The 25615-nt window shown below is 42.2% G+C and overlaps 3 protein-coding genes across 3 annotated transcripts; all 3 read left to right on the plus strand.

Annotated features, from left to right (window-relative positions):
• The first annotated feature begins 1527 nt into the window (after positions 1-1527).
• On the plus strand, positions 1528-9028 carry ubox5 (U-box domain containing 5). Its single transcript, XM_037680322.1, has 6 exons — positions 1528-1581; positions 2866-2967; positions 5202-5932; positions 6084-6706; positions 7162-7332; positions 8802-9028. Exons 1-6 carry the CDS (start codon positions 1528-1530, stop codon positions 9014-9016), a joined length of 1896 nt encoding a protein of 631 aa, XP_037536250.1. The 3' UTR covers positions 9017-9028.
• A 10420-nt stretch (positions 9029-19448) lies between these two features.
• Positions 19449-21272, plus strand: LOC119413286 (arginine vasopressin). The gene is made up of 3 exons (XM_037680323.1): positions 19449-19571; positions 20686-20890; positions 20978-21272. The coding sequence occupies exons 1-3, from the start codon at positions 19449-19451 to the stop codon at positions 21112-21114; spliced, it is 465 nt and encodes a 154-aa protein (XP_037536251.1). The 3' UTR covers positions 21115-21272.
• A 2972-nt stretch (positions 21273-24244) lies between these two features.
• Positions 24245-25270, plus strand: ccl27a (chemokine (C-C motif) ligand 27a). Its single transcript, XM_037680324.1, has 3 exons — positions 24245-24405; positions 24689-24803; positions 25155-25270. The coding sequence occupies exons 1-3, from the start codon at positions 24264-24266 to the stop codon at positions 25249-25251; spliced, it is 354 nt and encodes a 117-aa protein (XP_037536252.1). The 5' UTR covers positions 24245-24263; the 3' UTR covers positions 25252-25270.
• Positions 25271-25615: the final 345 nt, after the last annotated feature.

The raw sequence follows: 25615 nt of genomic DNA on the forward strand, positions 1-25615 counted from the left end.
CACAAACTGTTATAGCCTAGTTTCAAAGCTACGTATAGAATGAAAATTTATTGAATTGAACTGAATACTTGTAAGTTAGCAGCTGCATTCCTTTAACAAAAGGAGTCTAGGTTTTTCCCTCACAGCACCATTCATTCTACAGAGAGGCGTCCTTGAATTGTCCAGTGGATCAAATAAAGAAAAGATGTCCAAGCCGGCTAACCCTCATGTGGAGGAGGAGATAAATCAGTGAGAAAGAATGTGCCCACAGATGAGTAAACGGTTTTAAAAAATACTTACAGTAGTTTAACATATAGGTTCAACCTGCACAAGGTAAAAAGAACACCTTGTGTTTATTAATTCTACTCAACGCATGCTGCGCGCATTGAGCCCAGTTTCCAGAAACTAAACGTGTCCCTTCACGGCTTCCATATTCCAGTTGGTTTGTTTTGGTTGTAACTAGCTAGTTTCTCGCTAAAGTTGGATGCAAATTGAAGGTTCCTGTCCGGCAAGTGTGGCAGATACCTTGTGAAATATATTATAATATCGTTATTTGTCAAGGTAAAGTTATTATATTTGATATTAGTGATCCAGTATTTAATATGTTAGCTCATATTTGGCTGCTAGCTTCGATTAGCTTAGCCAGCCAGTGGATTCATTACTTCTGCACATTATGGGTTATTATTGATTGATCAATAATTGAAAGTGTTTTTCTGATAAATTAAACACATGTTTATTCAGTAGCTAAAAGCTAGAGAAACGTCATTCAATGAGCAAGAAACAAATTCTTCGATTCATATTATTTTAAAGAATTTAAAGCTTTTGTTTTGTTTCTATTTCATTTAGTTTTTGTTATGTAGTTTTATTAATTAAGTAATTAATTTATTGTGTCCTCAGGTTTAGAGGGTTGTTCTGCGGATATTTGTTCAGTGATTGAAACACAAAAATTGTCAGTCGAAAATATAATGTACAGTATATAAAATATGTAATTCTTGAGGCTTGATTATTTATTTACTTAAGGCTTTATTAGTAGTATTGTTATTATTATTGTTGAATTTAGAATATTACTTTGTACGTTATATGTTGTGTTTTATTGTCTAGCACATTGGTAATATTTAGAAAAATCTTCTAATAAGTCCAGGCTGACTGGTTCAGTTCAGAGCTAACCTTTGCTGAGGTTGAACAGATGAACTTAATACTTTATGGAAAACTATTTTCTTTGTTAAATTTTATTCACCAAAGGAATCATGGCATTTCGTCACTTATTCTATAATTTATTAAGACATATTAATGCTGTGCAAGCTTTTTAAGTCACTATTAAAATTGTCATGGGAAGATAAATTATTTTTAAATATTTACTTTTTTGTGTGGTCAAAGGGCTTTGGATCATTTATTGTAATAAAAAAAATTATTCATCCTCGCAGTTTATTGAACTACCATGTTTGATGGAAGTGGCACTTCGCCTTAACCTGTAACCTCTCTTAAGTGACATTAAAGCGCTCGTTGTTCAGCTCTAAAATCAGTTTGTGTCTTTGCAGGTTGGGAAATATGGTGGTGAATCTCTGTCTTCCACACTTTCACACAACGGCTCACTGCAACAAGGTATAACATGTTTCATAAATACAGTTATATAACTGTACAACCCTTAAGCTATTTATAACAGGCTAGTTGGATTTGCAACAATTTTATAATTTAAATGCAAAAAAAACTTCAAAATCCATGTGACTAGGTCTGGCAGTAGTTACCGCAGTCATGAAATGAACAAAAATACATTCTTTACCTCGTAGTGTTGTTTTTAGAGTCTTGTTTTAAAAGGACAGTATGTTTGAAGTAGAAATATAGAAAACAAGATATGACACCAAATGAAGGTGGAGGGCACTGATGAGAAAATTAAAGCGCACAGGACAAACACGCATGGGCTGTGTGGGAGACTGAATCCCACTGTCCTTGTTCTTTTTTTATTTATTTTTGTAATCTATAATTATTATCTTTACTCTGCATTCATGGAGTTATTTCTGTAAAGAAAATTCAATGATTTACTTTTTTATTTGTCATTTAAGATACAGGTCTTCATTATCATTATTTTCATGCGTGTATTTGAGAGCATGAAGCTCATGTACTGACCTGTTGTTTCATATGTACATGTTCAAATGTCACAAAAAGGAGGCATAATTAAGGCATTTTAAATCATTGGCTTATTTTTGGCAGCTTTCAATTCCAAGCATTCACTTGAATATATTTGTGTTAACAACAAAGTCCATGCTCAATAATCCAGGTATAAAATCCAAAATTTTTCAGTCAGGTCATCTGGACAGTTTCTTTTTTTGTGCTGAAACGTTTTGCCTTCGATCCAGAAGGCTTCATCAGTCAAGGAAACACACACCAGTTTATTTTTTGGTGCTGAAACGAGACCATCTTATCACAAGCAGAACTGGTTTGTTCCACTTTGGAGTAAGCTGTTGGGGGAAGAATCTGTTTTGTTGTGTGTTTCCTTGACTGATGAAGCCTTCTGGATCGAAGGCGAAACGTTTCAGCACAAAAAAAAGAAACTGTCCAGATGACCTGACTGAAAAATGTTGGATTGTACACCTGGATTATTGAGCATGGACTTTGTTGTTTTCAACCAGTTTGACAAGACTGTCAACAAGGAAGAGGGCCGGCAATGGAGGAGGGGGCGTACCAAAGAGACCATCTTAACACAAGCAGAACTGGTTTGTTCCACTTTGGAGTAAGCTGTTGGAGGAAGAATCAGTTTTGTTGTGTGTTTCCTTGACTGATGAAGCCTTCTGGATCGAAGGCGAAACGTTTCAGCTCAACAAAAAAAAAGAAACTGTCCAGATGACCTGACTGAAAAATGTTGGATAATTGTGTTAATTTATATTTTAGTTGTGTGCAGATGGCTATGATGTCACAAACCTTGTGTCAGCTGACCCCACCTTTCGGAGGCGAGGCTTCAAGCTAGAGTACTTTGTACGTTCACCCCTACAGGTGAGACATATGCTGCAATATTTTTTTTAATTTTCATATTTTCTTAAAAGCTAGACCAACGCAAATGTTTATTTAGAATATTGTCTGCTGCACTGCAGGAAAATGATCATAGATTAAGTTACTGAAAACAAGTGGCTAGCACAAGCATCAGACTAATTTATTATTTTTTTTATCACTCTGTTGTTTTTTATGTCTGTCAAAAGCGGTACGTATTATGGTATAGTCTCTGTACTTCCGCAAACTTTCTCTTGTCTTGTCCATAACTTCAGATACCCTCAAGATAATTTAATGAAACTTTATACACTTATACTTTATCGTTAGAAGGAGTGTTGCATATATGTTGCATCACACTAGCGAAAAGGTCAAGGTCACAAATCAAGGTTAATTGGTATATAAGGTCTTTGCTTGTCTGGGTCGTTGCTGTATTGCTGTAAAATATTTTGTTGACAATAATGCGACATAGGCAGCATGGTGGCGCAACTGGTAGAGCTGCTGCCTCTCAGCGAGCAGGTCCTTGGTTCAAACCCCGGTCCAGGGGCCTTTCTGGATGGAGTTTGCATGTTCTCTCCGTGCATGCGTGGGTTTTCTCCGGGTGCTCCGGTTTCCTCCCACAGACCAAAAACATGCATGTTAGGCTGATTGGTAACTCTAAATTGTCCCTAGGTGTGAGTGAGAGAGTGAATGGTTGTTTGTCTCGTTTGTCTCTATGTGGCCCTGTGATGGACTTGCGACCCGTCCAGGGTGTACCCCGCCCCTCGCACAGTGATTGTTGGACATGGGCACCAGCGACCCCCGTGACCCAAAATGGAATAAACGGGTAAAGATAATGGATGGATGGATGGATAATGTGACATATACGGTACTCTTGTTACAGTCTAGACTTTGCGTTTCTTTGTGGGTGGCCTAAGCACTTTAGTGTAGTTTGGAAGTAAATTTGCAGGATTTTTTTGTAAAAATTATCTTTTTTATTTTTATTTTTTACAAAACATCAGTCAAGTTAATGTGACTGTTGTTTTCAAAAAGCAGGTTGTAGAGATTAATAAAACTGTGCAGGCTGTTAAATAATTAAAGGGCTTTTTTGCTATTAAAAATGGGGAGAACAGTGAGAAACTCGAGTTCAGTCCTTCATAATTCTAATCCAGGCGTTATCTTTTACCCACGTCTTCCTTTTCGGGTCGCGGGGGGTCACTAGTGCCCATGTTCAGCTATCACTGTGCGAGGAGCAGGGGACACCCTGGACAGGTCTCCACAGGGCCACATAGAGACAAATGGGACAAACAACCATTCACTCTCTCACACACACCTAGAGACAATTTAGAGTTACCAATCAGACTAACATGCATGTTTTTGGTCTGTGAGAGGAAACCGGAGTACCCGGAGAAAACCCACGCAAGCACGGAGAGAACATGCAAACTCCACCAAAAAGGTCCCAGGCCAGGATTTGAACTGGCGACCTTCTTGCCAAGAGGCAACCTGTCTACCAGTTGTGCCACCGTGCTGCCCATAATTCAGTTCAGTTCAATTCAGTTTATTTATATAGCACCAAGTCACAACAGAAGTTGTATCAGGGCACTGTACAAAATCATTCACATTATAAAAGCCAATTAGTAAAAGTTCTCTATCTAAGGAAGCCAGCAGATTGTGCTGAATCTTCACTTCGTCACAGTCTCCCATCCTCAGCAAGCACAAAGGCAACAGTAGAAAGGAAAAGCTCCCATTTAACAAAAAAAAATAACATAAGAAAAAAACATAAATTGTCCATCTAATATGCTGTTATAATACAATCACAAACGACAATATAGGCGTTGAATTTTGAATTCCACCAGCGCAAACCGAGCTCAGACACACCCCACTAAGAGTTCCTTGAGCGCAGGTTTGATACTTGAGTATTCTGGCAGCCATGTTGAGTTACCGTCAATAAAAATGGAGAATGATGGGGTCTTTATTTATGAAACTTCTGTAATTTTTTTACAGACTGCATTTTTACAAAATACTTGGAAGTGGTCTTAATGTAGCAAAAGGAATTCAATAGTACTTTTGTAAATAAGGTAATTCATATAAATACATATTATTTTTATATTTAAGTCATTAACTTAATGTGGGCACTCTCAACAAAGAACTTTATATTTTTATGGATCTAAAAAGCGGGAGAATCACTGACATCTTTGTTAGAAATTAATGCTTTTTTAATTTTTTTTTTTTTTTAAGTTTGTTTTGCTTTTCATTATTCTCAGGTGACACTGAAGTTCAGCTTTCCGGTAGAGCTCTGCCGGGTGGATGTGGAGCTCTGGCCCTGGGGAATGGACCAAGGACAGGTCTGCAAGAGAGTTGAAATCAGCACCAGTTCAGACCTGAGGCCTTCCAGTGGTCTCGGACTGACCGAGCAACAGGAACAGAGAGTAGATCAAGAGAGGAATCAAACTGAAAACAGACCAAAACTTCAACGGGATGGGGGTAAATGTCAACAGAGCAGTGGTCACCAGTGGAGCCTTCAGGCCCAACAGTGGGACAAGAACAGCTCTCAACTAAGAGATCGTGTGTTCAAACCTCAATCAAACAATGAATCCAACAATTTAGAGTCGGAGTTTAAACTGGTGGCTCGTTGTGAGCTAAGAGAAGGAACCCAAATTTCTTTCAGACATTCAAACTTCCGCCCCCGGCCGCCGTTTCTGTCCCCCCCTCCTCCACAGCCGGAGAACTGTCGGCAAGAGAAGCTGTGGAGTCGGGGCCTGTCCTCGCTGGGCGCTGTGATGCAGCTCCGTGTCACCGTGCCTTTTGGTGGCGCAGCTTCTTCTCTGGGGCTAAAGACTTTAGCTGTGTGGGGGCAACCTGCCCACTGCTGTCCTGTGGAAGAAGTGGAGAGGATTCAAAGAGCACACGAGTCCAATGAAAGCCGGGTGATACAACCTGCATTTTTTGCTCCACCTGCCAAACAAAGCACACATCCACTTCAGGCTTCTCCGAGGTACAGAATAATTTGAGATGTTTCCTCTATTTAACTTTTTTTTTTTTAACAGCTCAAGTTGTAAAACTTTTCATCTTTTTTGTTTTCTAAAATTTATACTTTAAAAGTATAAATGGCAGCGTTAAAATGTTTTATTGTTTGTCTCTTGCAGTGTTAATATCCCTGAAGAATTCTTTGATCCAATAACACAGGAAGTGATGACGCTGCCCATGCTGCTGCCCAGTGGTGTGTCAGTGGACAACACCACCCTAGAAGAATACCAGAAGAGGGAAGCCGGTTGGGGTCGACTGCCAAACGACCCCTTCACCGGTGTCCCATTCACTGCAACCTCCCAACCTCTTCCTAACCCCCAACTTAAAAGCCGCATTGACCACTTCCTCCTGCAGAAAGGGCTGATGGGGAGGAACGGGATGTTGGGGAGACAAGAGCAAGGACAGAACCCACACGCCTCTAGACTTGTAGCGTCCAACATCCACCAACAATCCCTGAATCCTGTCAGTCTCGTTCAGACCTCACCAAACTGTAACAGTGTTCAATCCAAAGCTGACAACAGACACACAAGCTGGACTTCTGTGAAAGAAGATGGTTCTGGACCCTCATCAAACGATGGGAGTGACTTAGCTTCTGCTCAACCTCTTTGTACAGACAGCGATTCAGATTCAGACAAACAAAAGAAACGAGATTTAAGAGAATTTTCAAATGAATCAACAGAAATAACATCTGAAAGCAAACTACTACGTCAAACAAAAAGACCAAGAAATCATTTGGATTCATGTGAGTAACTCGAAGTAAGATTAAGATCTGTAGTTGTTTTAAGATTTATGATATGGCTTGACTTCGCCTTGCTCTCATTAACTCAAGTTCCCTTATATACCGGTACATGTATAAATGCTGAACTTGGAGTTGTAACTAATGCATTTTAAAATGTCCATGTGCACACAATATACTTATTGTGCTTCACAATCCCAGGTCTGTAAAATGAGTACACGTTTTGCACAAATCTAGCTTTATATACAGTAAAATAAGAAACAGTTGGGGCTCTAGCTCTGCTGCAGATGTTGTTGGTGCACCCACATGTTAGCATCATATCTGACCAGTTAATGTTTTGCAATTAAAAGAAACAAACAGTATACCGGTAATTGATTGTACCCTTAAAGTAAAGCAATAAAAGCTATTAAAAAAAATATCGATGTGGTAACTGTCCTGGCATTTCTCTGTTGTTTGTTCAGTCTCCAGCTGCAGCTCTCATGAGCAGCTCCTGTCGGCCAGTCTGGATGAGGCCCTGCTCTCTGCCCTGAAGGGCCGACCCTCCTTCACTTCAAACTTGCCCCAACAGAAGGAGAGTACCTCTGACTCCACGGAGCAGTGCCAGAGTTCAGGCTTTAAAAACACATCTGCAGGTACAATCTGTACTTTCTATCATGCTGAAGGCCATAAAAATACACAGTTTATAAAAGAACCTCGAAGCTGGCGTGCTTAACATTCACTCGCATGTTCTTAGTTTTGATTTACTGCCGTTAGAAATTCACCCAGAAGGTGAACCTGGATTTAAAAGTGTCAAATTTCGGTCGCAGATTCATCTCAAATCGCTCCTGTAGCATAATCCAAACCTCTATCACTGTCTACATGTTGCGTAAATCAAGCCAAACCAACGTTGTTTGTGATTTTTAAAGCAACCATAGTCGACTACAACTGCTGTACAAGGTATAAAATCCATAATTAGCAAATCAGCAAAGAATATTAACATTAAACAGTAATAAAAAAATAAGAGTTAAATAAATCATTTAGGCTTGCTCAATCAACGGCTATATTTTCTGCTCAACTAGAAAATTTGTTCAGAAATATTAACAACGTTTAAACAATTACTGTATTTTCCACCGTACACGTCACGCTGCTCTATAAGTCGCATCAGTCCAAATATGTCTAATAGAGTGGAAAAATCTATAAATACATCGCTTCGCCGTATACGTCGCATCTATTATGTGTCACCGCTGACATGTCGCGTTTGTTATACGTCACCACTGACCGTCCAGAAATGTGGGCCGATGTGCCAAAAATCGATAGGCTGCCAAAAGGCAGCCGCGGGAGCGTGCACGGGTGGATCATAACAAGAATTTAATAAGATTAACATTGAAAAACATTTATTTGTTTGCTCAAAATTATAGTAAATGTGTCTCTCGGCCTTAATAAATGCACTTTGACGGCCAAATCAGCTGCATTTTCAAAAGCTGATACGCGGAAACGTGAATGCGCAGTGGGCGGCTTGTGAATTTCTTTGAAATTCAACAAGATAAAACACCTAAAAACAATTATTTGTTAGCTCGACTTTATAGTAAAGGTGTGTCTCAGTTGAAATTTTACTTAATAAATGCACTTCAATGGTCAAATCAGCTGCATTTTGCCGGGGCGGCGCAGCAGAATGAAGCTGATTTGACGGTTGCTCCAGGCAGACGACGGTGCAGTCTATGGCAAGCCGATTGTGTCATTAATAGCCACTTTTACTTATTACATGATACAACAGCATGCTATGATATTCAAGTGCCATCTAGCAGCTGAAAATAGTAGTGTTCAATGTTTTCAGTCAGAATAAATGAAAACGATCATATCTCAGCCAAAAATTAGTTTATAAATATGGGAAAAATTCATAAATGCGTTGCTTCGGCGTATAAGTCGCAGGGCATGCAAATTATGCAAAAAAACACGACCTATAGGGTGAAAAATACATTAATTGTAATGGGAAGCTGTATAAATTTGAATTAGATGAAAAAAGCTTATACATTTAGTTTATTTGTAAATGATTTAAAAAGAAATCACTACTTTAGATGTGTGAGTCATTGTCTTTCCTTTTTTTCCTACATGTTCTAACCAGGCGAGAAGACGTGCTCGGCGTGTTCCTGTTCCGTCTCTGCTTACTCCACATCAGCAACATCTGTTTACCGTCTGATCTGCGGTCACTTGCTCTGCCGTACCTGCCTGCAAAAAGAATCGAAACAACCCGACTCCGACTCTGCATCCAGACGCTTTTTATGTCCCGCCTGCCAAAGTTTTACCCCCCACAGTTGCATCGTACGTGTGCATCACTGACAGGTGAAAGAAACCCTCAGACCTTCAGACTTCTTCTGTTCCCTCCTGTTCAAAAGAACGTTACGTCTCCAAACTATTTATTTGCTGAATTATTTCTAAATCCTTGCCTATTTTTGTGTAACAATTTGTTATATCCATTGATTTGTAGCCACGGGCATTAAAAGTGTGTGAAGTCCGCTATTTTTTTTTTTTTTTTAAACTCACCTTTTTCTGACTCGTGACGTCACCAGATGTGATGACATGTGCCTGTGCTGACCTCCATCGATGAAAACATCAGTGAAAGCACAGACCTTTTCAATTACAATGTATAAAAGTACACATACATATAAAGTCCTCATGTTTTCCACCCCCTCTCCTCCTCTTAAACTCCTTATTGGAAGAGCAGTTGCATCCTTGGATGTGAAGCCGCTGAAGAAAAGGATGAGAAACTTGCACGTACAGAGGGTTCAGAAACAAAAAGGTGGAGGGACAGCAGCACTGTAAGATCAAAACTAGAGTGCAGCTGCGTAGTCATTGTGAAGAACCCAACGAGGTCATGATCAACTCATGATTTGAACTCCCCGTGTTTTATTCACTCGTCCTCATGTCTGATCTCTGGCTCAATTTATGTAACAAATATAGCAGCACATAACGTAAAAAATAAGCTTTGTGTAGCTCATAATGTACTTTAAGATAAAGGTCTTTGTCATTTTAACTAGCATGTCATCCTGCAAGTTTCAGTCCTTTTTATTGTCTCTGTGTTAAAAGAAAGTTTGTTATCTCTGCCAACAAAGGACAGTGTCATTACCGCATTTTCTGGACTGTAAGTTGCTCCGGAGTATAGGTTGCATTTATTTAGAAGAGTATTTCGCAATGTGCACGAGCAGACATTTAATCTGAAACAGGGCCAGCCCAAGCCTCCATGGGGCCCTAAGCGAAATTTGGTTTGGGGCCCTTTATTTCTGCTAATAATATGGATTACTGCAATCAACAGTCAGATGATCAGATCATTCACCCACCTAATATAAACACATTGCAATTCTGACAGCCCTGTTTACATTATACTATATGTGTGGTACTAAATGTAACAAAATACAATAAATAAAAAAACAGTATGCAATGCATTTTTACAGCAAAAGTGTCATCTGGTTTATTAACTTTGGTGCCAAAGAACTGCAACAGTAATGTTCAAAATAATTTGTAGTACCAGATCAACAACAAACAGATAAAATAACTTAGATGCATAAAAATAAATTGTGCAAAAACAGACAAAATGAATACAATAAAAAAATAAAACATCAAGGAAATACTTGATTAATATACATGAACAATTCATTGTAACCATGTAAAATGGTTGAAAAAAGAAATTTAAAGTTGAATAATTAGTTCTTAGCACTATGTAAATGTATGCAACCATTTGCAAAAACTAAACTTAAAATATTAAACAACCTTTACCCACACAATTGACCTGCTTATGTTACTTCTTCCTCAATACTTCAAAAACTTCCTAAAACCAGTGCTTCCATTTAGGGACCACCCTAGTGGCCCTGAAATAATAACATGTAGAACAGACCTAGGATCCTGAACAGGCTTAATTAACATAACAAGCCAACGAGTCCGACAAGCAAGTTACCGGTAAATTCACCGATCTCATTCCACATCACTGAATCCATTGAATTCTTCATCCTCGGTGTCGCTTCTGAACAACTCCGCCTTTTGGGGGCATTTGTGTTGGGGCTTTTTATAGCGGTAGAGAAACAACATATAGTTGTCAAAAGCCTAGAGGGCCCTCTCGCAGCTGCAAATGGTGGTTTACTTTTTGGTTCATGTTAGTATGAATTAACTTAATTTAATGTGTCAATCAAAAATTTGTCATGAATAGTTAAAAAATACATAAATATGTTGCTTCGGACTATAAGTCGCAGGACTGGCCAAACTGAAAAAAAAGGTGACTTATAGACTATACGGTATATTGTCTTTTTTTTAACGTTTTCCTCCTAGCTGCTTTTACAAGTATCTTTATAGCAAATTTAGACAAGCCAAAGTATTATATATAAAATATTAGGGAAAAGATGATTCAAATGAACACAATAAAAATTTGGTAAAAACTCAATTTAAACAATAAAATGGGAAATTTTGATTCATGTTGTATAAAAAGCTATTGGTGTGTTTCAAAACAGGAAGAGTTTTATCCTGCCTGGTATTCAGGGGCGATGTACGCCGTAGTTCTATGTCATATAAGCTTCGCCCTTTAAGGCCTTCGCTTTAGTGGGTTTATCCCGTTATGCAGAGCATAAGCACTGAAAAAAAAAAATTAGTCCACGCCCACCTGCTGTGTGGGCCCTACCCGGTCCGTATAAATTACGTTAAGAGCGGGAAATCGGCTCCCATTTTTTCTTCAGCGAGCTAATATAGCACTGTCAGAAGAACAAAGAAGATAAGTTGTGTAAATGACCAACCTTGTGAAGGATGCTGGGCCCGGCAGTCGACCTCCGGTCGTCCGGTGAGTTCTCCTCCCCGAGGAGAAGATGACAGCAGTCTTATTCCAAGGTAAGCGTCGTGGAACATTTCCCAGTGACAGGTCACTACACGCTGGACAACGCCATCTTGTGTTTTTTCCTCTTATCGCCGACCCTCGGGGCGAACCGGATGGTTCCTCCGGGGCAAGGTGTGCTCAGCTGCAGCCCCCGCTGCTCATTCCCTCCCGGGGAGCGTAGTGTAGGTGGAGGGGGGCTGAGTGAATGCTCACCCCATCCCACCTCGTTTCGCATCGGCGATCACACCGCTCCCGGCCGACAGCGCCCTCAGGGGTTGCCCGGCGGAACCCGGGAGGAGGCTGACATGAAGGGACCCCCTTTTTCTACGTCCCTCGCCTTTTCCCGCCAGTTCGGATGATCGGCGGAAAGGTTATTTTTCACTGACGTGTTTTTCCAGGCAGCCGCAGTTAGCAACAACGTGCGCTGCTAGCATATAGCATGTCCAAGGGACTGAAGGCCGCAGACCTGCCTTGGAGACAAAGAACTCCTTCTGTAAGGCAACTGACGCTATTCCTCGGTTCCCTCCCCTGGAGCCAAGCCTCGCGGAAGCTTCCGGAGCGAAGCTGTCCAGGTCGGAGCAGCGTCCCGTCCCTCCGGAGGAACCAGACGGCGACCAAAGCTCTCCAATCGAGCCCACCGACGTGTTTTCAGGCAACCGCAGTTAGCAACAACATGCGCTGCTAGCATTTAGCATGTCGAAAAGGCTGAGACCTCAGACCTGCCGGAGGAGACTAAGAGCTCCCTGTGTAGATCGGCAGACGCCATCCTCAACATGTGCGCCGCTCCCTCGGGTTGCCTGTCGAGGATTGTAGCATGGATGACGGTAATCCAACGTTCCATCTGGCTCCGTCACTCTCCATTGCTGCCGGAAAAGCTGCACAAAGACCGGATGGAGGGCCCCATCTCATCGGACGCGCTGTTCGGAAGCAGCTTGACGTCCATGCTGACGAATTCGAAGCAGTCGGAGGAGACGTCGGAAGCTGTACGCCATCTCATCTAGCCGCGCGGCTCATTCCGTCCTCCAGCCCGCTGGAGAGATCGTCAAAAGCAGAGGCAGAGACATCGACGCTCCACGGCAGCAGCAGCTTCGTCTCGCCCAGCTCCACCACCAGCCCCGCCCGCCAGAGACCACCCCTCCTCAGTCCGGCAGCCTGCACTTCAGCGTTTTCCCCAGAGATCGCCTGCAGACGGCGCTCGGAGCAAACAAACCGCAGAGCTCACGGGGGAGAAGTTTTAAGAAATGACGGTCTGCGGAGGATGTGTGTATAAATGACACAGGAATTGAATAAATGATTTTTCAAAGATCAAAACGCCTGTTTTTAGCCAGTCTGTAAGCTCGGATGAGCTCACAGCCGCTACACACACACCCTCCACTCATAAAGAGCCGGTGTCCTTAAATAAAGGTTTTTTAAATCCACCGCCGCTCCCTCACATGCCCAGACGCTCACGTGACACCACGGTAAGCGAAATAACTTGTTGTCAATCAGACCCGCACGATCACCTCCCAACGGTGTTTACGCGCTCCCGAGCGAGACAAGCAGCCTCCATCCAACGGCACTGTGTCGATGATGCACGCACAGCTGCCCGGCGCTCACCGGCCCACATCGGGATAAATGTGGGACCGCAGGCCGGGTCCGGTGGAGGTCCCTGCTCTCAGCGAAAACAACACACGCCTCTCCTGTATGAACGCGAGTGGCCGTCATCCACCGCGTCCCAGCGATCAGCAGCTCACGGCGGCATAAGCGTGAGACAGCTGAATGAATCCAATGACGGGCCCCGCCCTCAGCGAGAGCGGCGCGCGTCCCTCCAGAGGAAACGTGCGCTCCCGCGAGGCTCACAACCTTCACTTCATCAGCTGACACACGCCTCGCCTCAGCACACACCGCCCCGCCCGGACATGAAGGTTGGTCCGCGATCCAGTCACAGCGCGCGGGCGCGCGCAGAACAGCCCTTTCGAGAAAGCCTCGCCTTGGGTCACGCGGAAAACATTTCCGCGACGCATGACGGCGGTCGAGGCGGAGGTTTGGATGACATCCGTTCAAAACACGGCACATCATTTAAACGCACGTCCACTCCACGAACGTCACGCAGAGTGGTTAAAAACATGCTCACCGGACAGATGGAGGGACAGAGTGTTATGCAAGGGTTACACGCTGCAGTTTGCAACCCGACCCCCTCCGTTCGGAGGAGTTATAGAGACGGTCCTGTCATCACCAGACCAAGTCTCAGCCTTAAATGCAGAAATCCAAGAGCTTCTGATAAAAGGTGTAATCTCAAGAGTTCCCAACGAGGAGGAAAACACAGGGTTTTACTCAAGCTACTTCCTGGTCCCCGAAAGGACCGGAGGGATGAGACCGATTCTGGATCTGTCAGCTTTCATCAAAGCGATCATGAACAGATTTTTTCACATGTTGATGAACAGACAGCTGTTGGACAACATCCAGGAAAACGACTGGTTTGTCTCCATCGTTTTAAAAGATGCCTATTTTCACACACCAATCATCCCAAAACACAGAAAATTTCTGCGTTTCGCCTTTCAAGGGATGAAGTACCAGTACAACAGGTTGCCTTTTTTGGGTACTCCCTCGCGCCTCGTACGTTCTCAAGTGTGTGGAGACAGCCCTGCATCCACTGCACAAGCAGGGATGAGGGTTTTGTTTTTACCTGGACGACCTGCTGCCCCTGTCTCACTCCAGACAGGAAGCATTGATACAGGCTCAGGTGTTAGCATCACACCTGCTAAATCTGGTTTTCGCCATAACTGGAAGAAGAGCTCGATTTTCCCGGCCCAGATAATTGTTATCTGGGAGTGGAATTAAACTCAATTACCATGACGGCTCGTTTATCACAAACAAGAATCGACACTCTAAAAACCAATTACGCCACGTAAGACCTGGCAAAGTGGTAACAGCTGTCTCCGTCATGAAGCTGTTGGGAATGACGTCATCAGCTCACACAGTGGTCCCGCTGGGTTTGTTACACATGAGACGCCTCCAGAGGTGGTTTACGCGTCTGCGTGTGGATCCAGTAAAACAAAAGAGACGGATGATCACTGTCCCTCCCTCCATGGGAGCAGACCTCCGACACTGGGGAAACACCCTGGCTCTGTCAGAGGGAGTCCCCGTCAGCAGATCCACGTCACGTGTCAGTCTTCACGGACGCGTCTCTGTCAGGTTGGGGTGGGGAACATGCCTATCTCAAGCAGTAGGGGCGCTGTGGCCCCACCGCACATCAGCCCACATCAATGTTTTGGAGTGTCGCACAGTGCTGAATGTGATTCAACTTTTTGCTCCCGTGCTACAGAATCAACACGTGTTGATTCACACAGACAACATGGTGACTGCTGCGTACATAAACCGCCAGGGGGGTGTGCGTTCAGCCCAGATGTTACACATTGCGCGGAAGCTACTGAGTTGGGTTCATCAAACCTGCTTTTATTAGAGCAGTTTACATATCCGATGTTCTGAACAGAGGGGCTGATGTGACGTCCAAGGGCGGCCCACGTTATGTGGACCGGATCCTCCATCCGGATCTGATGTTTTTCAGACGCAGCAGAAGTTGGCAAAGCAGCTGTGGACCTGTTTGCGATGCGAGAAGAACGCTCAATGTCAACTACGGTTTTCCCTGAGCCCGCGAGACGATCCATCGCTGGGGGGGGACGCATTTGCTCACAGTCGGTGGCCCAAAACGCTTTTTACGCGTTTCTTTCCCCCCCACCTCCTCTGTTTTTTACGGTCCATGAACCGAGTTCAAGAGGAGGGATTGACAGCCCTCCTTGGTGGCTCCCGGCGTGTGAACGCACTATGGTTCACAGGCCTGCAACGTCTGTTGTTGGGTCGCCGTGGAACTGTCATGGAGGAAGGATGCTCTCCTTCAGGCAGGAGGAGCGACCAAGAGTTACCCAGAAATAGGTCAACACCGGTGGGTCTGACCGCTGAGCGGTTCCACTTAGAGGATGGGTCTCCCTCAGGAGATAGTGTGCACAATTCAAGATTCACGTGCTGCATCTACCACAGTTCTGTACACATCAAGGGGACGGCTTTTCAGCGCTGGTGCACAGAGAAGGTTTAGAGACCACCTCATGCCTTTTAAGCGGCGTGTTGTTTTTCTACAACAGCTGATGGATAGGGAGTTGGCTTTCAGTACGCTTTAACGTACGATTGCAGCCATCTCTTCCTGCCACAAAGGGTTTGGAGTCAGAACAGCTTTTATCACCCGCTGATGAAGCGGTTTCTAAAAGGTGTACAGAGATGTAGGCCTGTTTTCACGCCCACTTGTTTTCCACAGTGGGTTTAACGCTGGTCCTGCGAGCCCTGATCAAAGCTTCAATTGAGCCTCTGGATCAGGTTTCATTTAAATTCTTGTCTCTTTTAACAGCCCTGTTGCTGGTTTTAACACCCGCTAAGAGGGTAAATATTTATCTGCCCTCTCTGTTGCTTCGTCATGCCTTAGAATTAGGCTGACGGGCAGCTCAGCTGATTTAAGACCAACCCAGCTTTTATGCCTAAAACATCACGAGCTCTTTTAAATCAAGAGTGATATCGTTGGAGGGGTTTTTTTCCCCCCCACAGATCAGAAGAGGAAGCATCTTTTCATCTTCTCTGCCCGGTGCGGGCGTTTGACGTGTTACATAACGCACACAGCTGCAATGCGTTTCAAACTCAACAATGGTTTGTGCATTATAGAGATGTTTCTACAGGTCGCCGTTATCCATCCAGCGCTTATCACACTGGCTGTGTGAGGCCTTTTCTGAAGCCTACAGAGCATCAGATTTAGAGCCTCCTGTCAACCTCTAAGCACACTCGACCAGGGGTATCGCATCTTCGACTGCTCTGCATAATGGTTTGTCAATGCAGGACATTTGCACTGCGGCTGCATGGTCAACACCCTGCTCATTTATTCGCTTTTACCTACGTGATGTAACGGCTCGTTCCATGACACATTCTGTCCTTAGTGCTCTAACAGAATGAATATTGTTGTTCTCATGGAACTCTGTTTAAGCTCACTTCTGTCTGCATGCATTACAGTGTGAGATGTTGTTATCAGTCACAAGTCGTGTCTGTGATTTTGGTTATATTGTCACTAATCAGTTCATGATTATTGTTACCAATCAGTTCAATTGAGTTATAATCAATTTATGGACATTAATCTGTTTATACTGTTCAGCCATGAACCAGTTGGTTCATGCCCCCCCCCCCCCCCCCTCTTTTCAACTTCTTCTTCCCGTTGAAAGTTTTCCGGGGTATTCATGCTTTGTCAGAACGCATAGTTACACAACATGCGTCTGTGCATGGCACATAATTACGCGATGCGTAGTTATGCACATGGGGAGCTGAGTGACAAGACGTTTTTTGGGCAAGCTTCCGCTTCTTACTGTGTTCGAATGGACCCAGTGAGGCGAGGACCACATCGGCTTCGCCCTTTACCCACTAAAGCGAAGGCCTTAAAGGGCGAAGCTTATATGACATAGAACGTTGGTTACGTACTGTAACCCCAGATTCTATGAATATAAGCGTAGCCCTTTAAGCGTCGGGCCTCACTGGCTCCTAAATGGCTGAAGAAAAAAGCTATTTTGGGAGCCGATTTCCCGCTCTTAACGTAATTTATACGGACCGGGTAGGGCCCACACAGCAGGTGGGCGTGGACTAATTTTTTTTTTCAGTGCTTATGCTCTGCATAACGGGATAAACCCACTAAAGCGAAGGCCTTAAAGGGCTACGCTTATATTCATAGAATCTGGGGTTACAGTACGTAACCAACGTTTACCACCTCAGGACAACTAAACCCAAAAGATCATTTGCTCTGATTTGGAAGTCAACATTAAAAGGCTGCAGGAACTGGCTGCCCTGTAGGTCCACAGCTAAAGTTATTTCTTAAATGAACAGTACGGCAGAGATATGATTGTTCATATTAGAAGTGTCGCATTATTCTGGACCAAGTCGTGACAGGTCTAACACCAACATACTGAGAGTTACAATACAGAAACGTGCGGATCAACCCTGTCAGACATAAAAAGATCTTAAAATAGGATTTGAACTTATAGATAGAAGCCTCTGTTTTTAAAAAAAAATGAATTCTTTATACTAATTTATTTAGTTTTTTTTTTTTTTAAGTTTGACTTGTCTGCAGAAGGTTAAAACAGGCTGAAGTCATGGATGCTAAATTTACTGGGTGTCACAATCATAAACAGCATCATTTCTGAATTGGTTTCCATGACAACATCACCAAGGTCGTGATCCTGTATCCGCTCAAAAATAGGAATCAGTGTTTCTGCATGTGAAATGAAGACATCAGCTTCACTGTTGCAGCTGGAAGCTGCACAAAAGGACCAAACGGGACTCATTGAAAACTATGAAATCAAACATAAAAAAGCTACCGTGAACTATTTCTAATTTATTTGAACAAGTAATCCAGTAGATTTCCATACAGTTCTGAAATGTGCGTCCACACTCAATGTAAACAAAACACTTGAATCTGCAAACTTTACTCGGTGAATCTGAGCGTAAATGCCAGTGCATCCGAACGGTCAAACTTGATCCTGAACAACAACAACTCCACAGATTACAATGTTGCTGTTTTTCAGCCTAGATCAGGGTCCGCAACCTGCGGCTCTGGAGCCACATGTGGCTCTTTAGTCCCTCTGCAGCAACTCTGACCAAAACTGACATAAAACTGAATTTTATACAAACAACAAAAATGTGCTCGTTTTAGACGTTTTCCTGTCATTTATTTTGCAAATACTCGTTAACTCTTTTTCGCTTTATTTCTATACTTAATTGTTTTTCCCACAATTAAAAAAAATCACGTAGGTCTGCACAGTTTATAGATTTTTTTTAAGTACTCCCACCACCACCTTACAAAAATCTGGTCTTTTCATTTGTATTAAACTGTAAAAATATCAGTAAATGTTAAAAGTCATTAGATATTTTTCACATAATAATTTTGTAATGTCATCACTACACAAAAGTTTCCTCCAAAAAAAACTAAAGTGGCCCATGGGCCACCAGTTGATGATCACAGTTGTAGCAGGTTGTTGCAGCTCTGGACACATTTAATTTAATAAATGGAGTTGTAAAAATGCTTCTTCTTTTTTATAAATCATAAACGTTTCAGACCCTTGCCGTAGGTAAACAAACACGGGGAGGAAGATGGCATTGTTCACAAAGTTCATAAAATTTTAACTCAAGGATTCATTTACCATCAATAAAAGTAAAATATTGTGTAAAAGTAGTTCCTTTGAAACTTTTTATGTCATATGTTCTCCAGAGCGCATTATGTATTAAAGCTTTTGTTGATGCTCAGTTTTGCCATTTCCTTCATAATCATCATCACAACTAATGGAACAAATAGAGCTCAAAGCATGCGGCGGAACAACATAATCAGTTAAAATATGTTTGTTGGAAATGCTAATGCTGTCGTGCTCATCAATAAGTCAGGGGGTGTAATTTGTGTGACCCTGGGGCTGTCATGAAACCACAACAAAAGTCAGAAACATCTGGCAGGAATTGACCACTAAATATGTGCATGAGCATCATAACATCCTCATTTCAGCTTCTTATTTTTGTAAACCTTAATTAGTTGTTCTGAAACTCTAATTAGTTGCTCATGTTGTGTCAGATTTATTGTCACCTCAGAGATTATTCAGAAGAAAGAGCAGATTAGAAATGAGTGCGGCTGAATACAGAAGAGGCATCTTCTGCTGCAGATTTGTTAGATGGCGCACATCCGATGCAGAGACACATCTGCTGCGACCTGGCGCGCACGCGCCACGCAAGGTGGCCTTCGGTGATGGTGCGGGGTGTGCGCGCGCGCGCTGACGTCAGGCCTCGGTCCGCTTTTGTCCGTCCGCCTGTTTAAAAAGTGAGAAGTGACCGGTGCCGTGAGTCAGACGCGTCCGCACACCGGAACCAGCAGCCATGCCTCTCTCCCTGCTTCACGTGTCCGTCCTGGGACTGCTCCTCGCGCTCTCCTCTGCGTGCTACATCCAGAACTGCCCTCGGGGCGGGAAGCGCGCGCTGCCAGAGGCGGCCACCAGACAGGTGAGGGCACCCCCCCCCACCCCCCCACCCCGAATTGTTTTTCCTTTTAAAATTAAAAGTATTTGATTAATTTAATTCTTATCTTTAAATATGATGCATGAATTAAAATAAAGAACAATCCTACAAAATAAGAAATCAGTTTTTAGACATAAGGTTTGAGTTTAAATTACCTTCTTTTATTCTCGCTGTGTTTTTTAATTTGCACTAATTTATTGTGTCCTGTTTTTAATCTTGTTTTGTCTTGTGAAGCACCTTGGTCAATGCAAGGCGTTGTTGGAAGGTGCTATAGAAATAAAGTTTATTATTATTATTATTTAAATTAGATTAAAAAGAAAACAAATATCACTGCAAAAAGTCTTTTTTTTTTATTGTCTTTTTACTAAATGGCCAAAAAAAATCTGCTTTTTAATGATGTATATATAATATGTGTGTCATTATGTGAATATTTTGTATATTGTAGATCTGGGTATCCATGTATTTCTAGATTTCCTGCTGCAACGCTCCTGATTCACTGTTTGGATTACCTCTTCATGTTCTGCAAAAACCTGTTAATTTAATCACAGACTGATTCAAAGACAGAGCAGAGAAACGTCTCAAACCTGCAGGATAGTGGCGCTCAAGGACCAGGCGGATTTAAATAAATTAATTTTATTTCAAATATTCCAAATTTTAAACGGAAAGTGGTAAATTATTTGTTAGTTACAGTACACACTAAATCTTTACTATCGTGACAATAAATAGGCAAAGATATTAAAATGCATTATTATACTTTTTGTCCAATATGTGAAAATGGTTTTCCCCATGCAATGATTAACAATAGTTAAATTAATTGTAATATCACATGTATCAGTTTGTCAATGCAATCTTATTCATGCTGTGCATAACACCTCTACAGTACTTACCCTCACATGCGTGCACTTTCTAATAAAAAGTCTATAATCAATATTTAGATAAATTCATTAGTTGATTTATTTACAGTATCTGTTCTTATAGAAAATGGTTTAGGTTTGTAAGAGCACTGTTTGTGTGTGAACATAGGAAGGAAAGGAATAGTTATTTACCGTTTGTATTTCACCTGCTGATGATTCTCAACGCTTCATTTGTTTTCCTTCAGTGCATGTCTTGTGGCCCCGGAGACAGGGGCCGCTGCTTCGGCCCCAGTATCTGCTGTGGGGAGGGTCTGGGCTGCCTGCTGGGCTCGGCAGCGTCAGTTCACTGTGAGGAGGAGAACTACCTGCTCACTCCGTGCCAGGCAGGAGGACGACCCTGTGGATCAGAGGGGGGACGCTGCGCTGCTTCAGGACTCTGCTGTGACTCCGGTACAGTTGTTCTCTCCTGGTGTTTATCGTCTTCAGGGTATTCATTTGCAACCATTGTGAGCTGATCGGTGTTTTTCTGCTTCTCAGAGGGCTGTGCGGTGGACTCCGGATGCCTCGGCGAGGTGGAGGCCATAGATTCGGCCCATAGTTCTGCGAGGAGCTCGCCCACAGAGCTGCTGCTTCGTCTCCTTCATGCAACCAGCAGAGGACCGACCGAGTACTGATCCACCTCACAGCCTGGAGCCGCTTCTGAGCCTCATGTTCTGAACTCTGAACCAAGTCAAAGTTTGTTGTCTTTAAACTCTGTGCTTCTTTTTGAAGTTTTTATTTGACATATTAGGAGATAAATATCACATTATTAATGTTAAATTTCCTGTCTGCTCCCACTTTAAAACTGTACATAGTGATGCACATACTGTAAACAATACTGAGCTCAAATTCTAATGAGAGTTTTATCAAAACTGTGTAAATAAATGAAGGACCATAAATAAAGCTTGCCACTGACAGCAAACGGCTGACTTACAGTGCTTGTGTAGCAAAACCATGATTTTGCATTAAAAATAAAAGAAAAATACTGACTATACCGCTGCTAAAAACTGCCTGTGTGGTTTGTTTTGATGAAAAATGTTGCTTCATATCAGTCACACCTTGTTTGCTTATGAGTAAAAAAAAAGGATGTAGTTTCAACCTAAGCAAAGAACAACACCTGAGAAAATCTGCTCATATAATAGTTGTAATTTAGTCTGGAATTTATTGGTAGTATTCCAACACACATTAAGCTTTTGTTAAATAACAGCTTGCACTGCTGTGTGCCAACATGTTCAGCTTTATAAATGAAATGCAGTGTATTGTAACCTGTGTTTAGTTGTGTGTGTGTGTGTGTGCGTGCGTGCGTGTGTGCATGTGTGTGATGACAGAGAGATGGTGTTTGTGGCAGATTGCGTAGGTTCCCATCCAACAAGGAACAGATACACACCTGCCTGATTTTGTCAGTTGTAGGTTTTCAATGACTTCCTGTCTGTGTTACTTAAAATTAAAAAAAATAATAATCACTGTTTTTTTTGTTTTGGATAGGTTCAGTATCTTGTACACAATTTATGATGTTTTATCTTTTAATTGTATCCTCATGTCAATAGTAAAATTATAATCTGCACAAGCCCATGAATATAATTACAAAACAATTGAGAATTACTAGTGCGGGGGAGTGGTGGTGCAGAGGTTAAGGGTGGACCTGTGATCGGAAGGGCGCTGGTTCATCTCCCCGGACCAACAACATCAAAATGTGGGTGGGAAAAGGTGACGCACCCACACCTGCCTCCACTCTTGTTGCTCTACTCTGTGCCCTTGAGCAAGGCCCTCAGCTCCCACCATCTGCACCCCCGGGTGCCCTATGGCAGCTCTCTGCTCCACACAGAAGGCTGTGGTTGCGTCAGGAACAATCACCAAGTCTTCATGCGAGTTAGTTCACTGTGGGGATCCCTGAAGAAGGGAGCAGCCAAAAGAATAATAATAATAATAATTAAGAATTACTGGTATCAGGATGTGTCTTTTATAAGATTTTCTTTAAATGCTATTCATTTACAGCTTAAGCTGGAAATAATTTGCAATAAGAGGTTCAAATTTTAGGTGAAAACACATTTGACATTCATCTGATCAACTTTGTTACCTAGAAAGATTAAACCAACCGCCATGCCTCCTGGAGATGAACCACCTTCATTCCAGTTGTCTCAGCAGCTCTCAAGTTTCATTACATCTTGAGAAATGTCTCACAAGGTTGTATCCTGAAAGGCTTTACTTGTTTTTTTTTTGTTTTTTTCACCCTGTGCCATTAGACATGTGAGTTAAAACGGCACCTCATAATGGGGTGAGGAAAGTGAAACCAAACCAAAGAGGATTAGTATTTGCTCCAACTTAAATCCTTCACTCTTGATTTTACAAAACCAACATGTCAGAGAGTTAGACGGCTCGATCCCTTTGTGTCTCAGTGTCGTACATATGAAAACAGCACAGTGGTGGAAATCTCATCGTTTCAAAAGGTTTCAATGAGAGAACACAATGAATCGAGTCTCGACACTCAGAACTCGGATGTTTTCATTTGTCAGTTTTGATGTCCACATCTCTGACGTACCTTTTTTTTTTTTTTTTTATCAACACTTGTGCTGTTGTGTGCCTTAAAATAATTCCCTTGGGGAAAGTGATTCCTCCCCTCTGCCCCCCCTCCAGTATCTATAGTGTCAGCTTGCACGCTCAGTTAAGTTGCACAATCATTGTCAAATCCGTGGGAGCAACTCCCGGTGAATCTTAACTCTAAATGGATTAATCAAGATCATATTCATTATGTTTAACTTATTTGATCTTGGCTTATCTTCTCACGTCGTCTCATTAGATCACACTTCATCTCACCTTATTTTCTAATCTCACTTCACTTTATTTTCTAATCTCATCTCACCTTATTGTCTGTTCATCTCAACTCATCCTATCTCATTTATTTCTATCTCATCTAATTTATTTAATTGCATCATCATTCATTCAACCTTTATTTATTTATTTTTATCTATTTATCATATCCCTCATAAAATCTTATTTACCGTGTCTTTTCTGATCTAGCCTTATCTCACCTTCTTTTGCTAATCTCTGCTCATCTTATCTAATCCTCTGATGTCATCTCATTTTTATTATTAAACATCATCTTTTCTGATCTTGTCCCACCTCATTGTATTTGCTCAGTTCATCGCCGCATATCCTTTCTTTTTTTTTGGTCCTATCTCATCTTATTTTAGGTAATTTCATCAAGATGTTTATTTTGCAGCTCAAACTGACATTATTTTCTGGCTCCGATACTCTAAATTGCTCCCAAATGACTGTTGACATGAAAAAAGTTTATCAGAAAGAAAAATCACTACTGACTCATTTAATACAAAACCTTTCACTAATTACACATACGGACCTCAGGACTCAGATTGCTTAGTAGAGATTATTTTTTTTCTATCACAACACCTCATTTCTTCTCCAGAATCTGACCTTGGATGAGTTTCTATTCAAATTAAACGATTCAACGGTTACTTTTGTCCCATCTTTTGTGCTCATATAGGTGTGGCAGTCGTTAGGCTTTCCTTTGACTTTCATGAACCAGATGAGAGACGGTTTAAAGACCTGTCATCGAACCTGTTGAAGCACGTCCGTGTCCTGAAATAATCCTGCTCCGACAGTTTTAATGATCCTGGCTCACAATTGAGCAGATTTGCCCTGATAAAAGTTTGTCACTTTGTATATCACCACAGCTTTGGCATTTTATAGTTTTTTTTTTTTTTAGCAGCGATAGAAATGTCAAAATGTGCTGGCTGGTTTGATGGCATGTGAACTCTGGGTGTGCATGTGCGTGTGCATGTTTCCTGCCTGTGTATATATATACAGTGAGGAGAGGTGTCCTCCCCACAGTTGCTCTGCCATCATGGATCTGAAGGTTGTGTTTGTGGTTGTCTTCCTCACTGGTTTGGCCATCACCTCCACAGACGGTAAGGGCTGCACACATGTCAGAGCCAAAGGAGTCTGTTTTATCAGAATTATTCACATGCACGAGCGCACACTCAAATATTTGATATTTAATGGAAAAGTGAAGCTCATAAACCATGCATTTTTAACAGCAAAGAAAACAGTAGTGTTGCACTTAAGCAATTGTTAACCTATTAACAGTTCACTTTATTAAAATCTAAAAATAGTGGATTTGTTTTTAAAGCGCATTCCTACAGGGTTGCATTTGTTCTGCTATTTTTGATTTAACCGTCCTGCATTTTGCAGCTATCCCAAAATGTTGCATCAGTGTCAAGGATCACATCCATTGCAATTATCTGTGGAAACTTGACCGATGGGAAATACAGAAGAGCACCGGCGCCTGTGACATCGACGCAGTGTTGTAAGTGTTGACGATAACCCAACAACAAAAAGTGATTTTTTTTTAGTCATCGCCTCATTTATCTATGTGTACACAATACACATGCACATGTGCATATATCAACATAAAAATAAACTTTTCAGACAAAAGCATGGGCTGGACTGACCCTTTTTTACATTTTCATCCTCTTACTGTGTTAGAGTTTTTGGCTGTTTTGCTTCTCTGCTTCAGTTAAATTCAACTTTTTATTATTATCTATAAAGATTTCTTGCTGACCGATTCCTCGGTCTACCTTTAGTCATTCTCTTGCCTTGTTAACCATACAATACTTTCCAGACCTAAACTGTGTTCTTTCTTCTTGTGGGTTCACAGGGTGTTTCTGAAAAACCGGAAGAAACCAATTTGTTTCAGTCCTAAAGTGGAGCGATTTCTGAGAAAGAAGAGCCTGCTGTGCACATGGAAACTCTGAGATGTTTGTGTGTATTATGGTCCCCACAGACTTTGTATTCAGCCATTTGTATCGTCCATCCATTCATTTTCTTACCACCCCCCCCCCCCCCCCCCCCCATTGCTGTCCTTGGGTTTTAAAACCGAGACTGCATGGGTTACTTTGACCCAAGGGCAGCAGGAGGGTTAACCTACTTCTCCTTTCTGGGTTTCTGGGAGATGGAGTCCATCTCCCGCAGCCACTGTGTGAGAGGTGTGCTGCACGCTGGAAGTCCATCACAGGGACAAACAAGACAAACTACTGTTGACACTCTCACTCCCGCCTAGGGACAATTTAGCATTACCAATAAACCCTTCATGCATGTCTTTGGTCTGAGGGAGGAAAC

Source organism: Nematolebias whitei, chromosome 8 (genome assembly GCF_014905685.2).
Source record: "Nematolebias whitei isolate Nwh7 chromosome 8, NemWhi1, whole genome shotgun sequence".
In the NCBI taxonomy this organism is placed as follows: Eukaryota; Metazoa; Chordata; class Actinopteri; order Cyprinodontiformes; family Rivulidae; genus Nematolebias; species Nematolebias whitei.

What these genes read in the sequence shown, in the direction of transcription:
- ubox5 (XM_037680322.1), top strand. Translation starts at nt 1,528, where the DNA reads ATGGTGGTGAATCTCTGTCTTCCACACTTTCACACAACGGCTCACTGC. An exon ending in CCACTTCAGGCTTCTCCGAG is followed by an intron (nt 5,933 to 6,083) that starts GTACAGAATAAT and finishes TGTCTCTTGCAG; the next exon opens with TGTTAATATCCCTGAAGAAT. An exon ending in CTTTAAAAACACATCTGCAG is followed by an intron (nt 7,333 to 8,801) that starts GTACAATCTGTA and finishes TGTTCTAACCAG; the next exon opens with GCGAGAAGACGTGCTCGGCG.
- LOC119413286 (XM_037680323.1), top strand. Translation starts at nt 19,449, where the DNA reads ATGCCTCTCTCCCTGCTTCACGTGTCCGTCCTGGGACTGCTCCTCGCG. An exon ending in CAGAGGCGGCCACCAGACAG is followed by an intron (nt 19,572 to 20,685) that starts GTGAGGGCACCC and finishes GTTTTCCTTCAG; the next exon opens with TGCATGTCTTGTGGCCCCGG. An exon ending in AGGACTCTGCTGTGACTCCG is followed by an intron (nt 20,891 to 20,977) that starts GTACAGTTGTTC and finishes TCTGCTTCTCAG; the next exon opens with AGGGCTGTGCGGTGGACTCC.
- ccl27a (XM_037680324.1), top strand. Translation starts at nt 24,264, where the DNA reads ATGTGCGTGTGCATGTTTCCTGCCTGTGTATATATATACAGTGAGGAG. An exon ending in GGCCATCACCTCCACAGACG is followed by an intron (nt 24,406 to 24,688) that starts GTAAGGGCTGCA and finishes TGCATTTTGCAG; the next exon opens with CTATCCCAAAATGTTGCATC. An exon ending in TGTGACATCGACGCAGTGTT is followed by an intron (nt 24,804 to 25,154) that starts GTAAGTGTTGAC and finishes GTGGGTTCACAG; the next exon opens with GGTGTTTCTGAAAAACCGGA.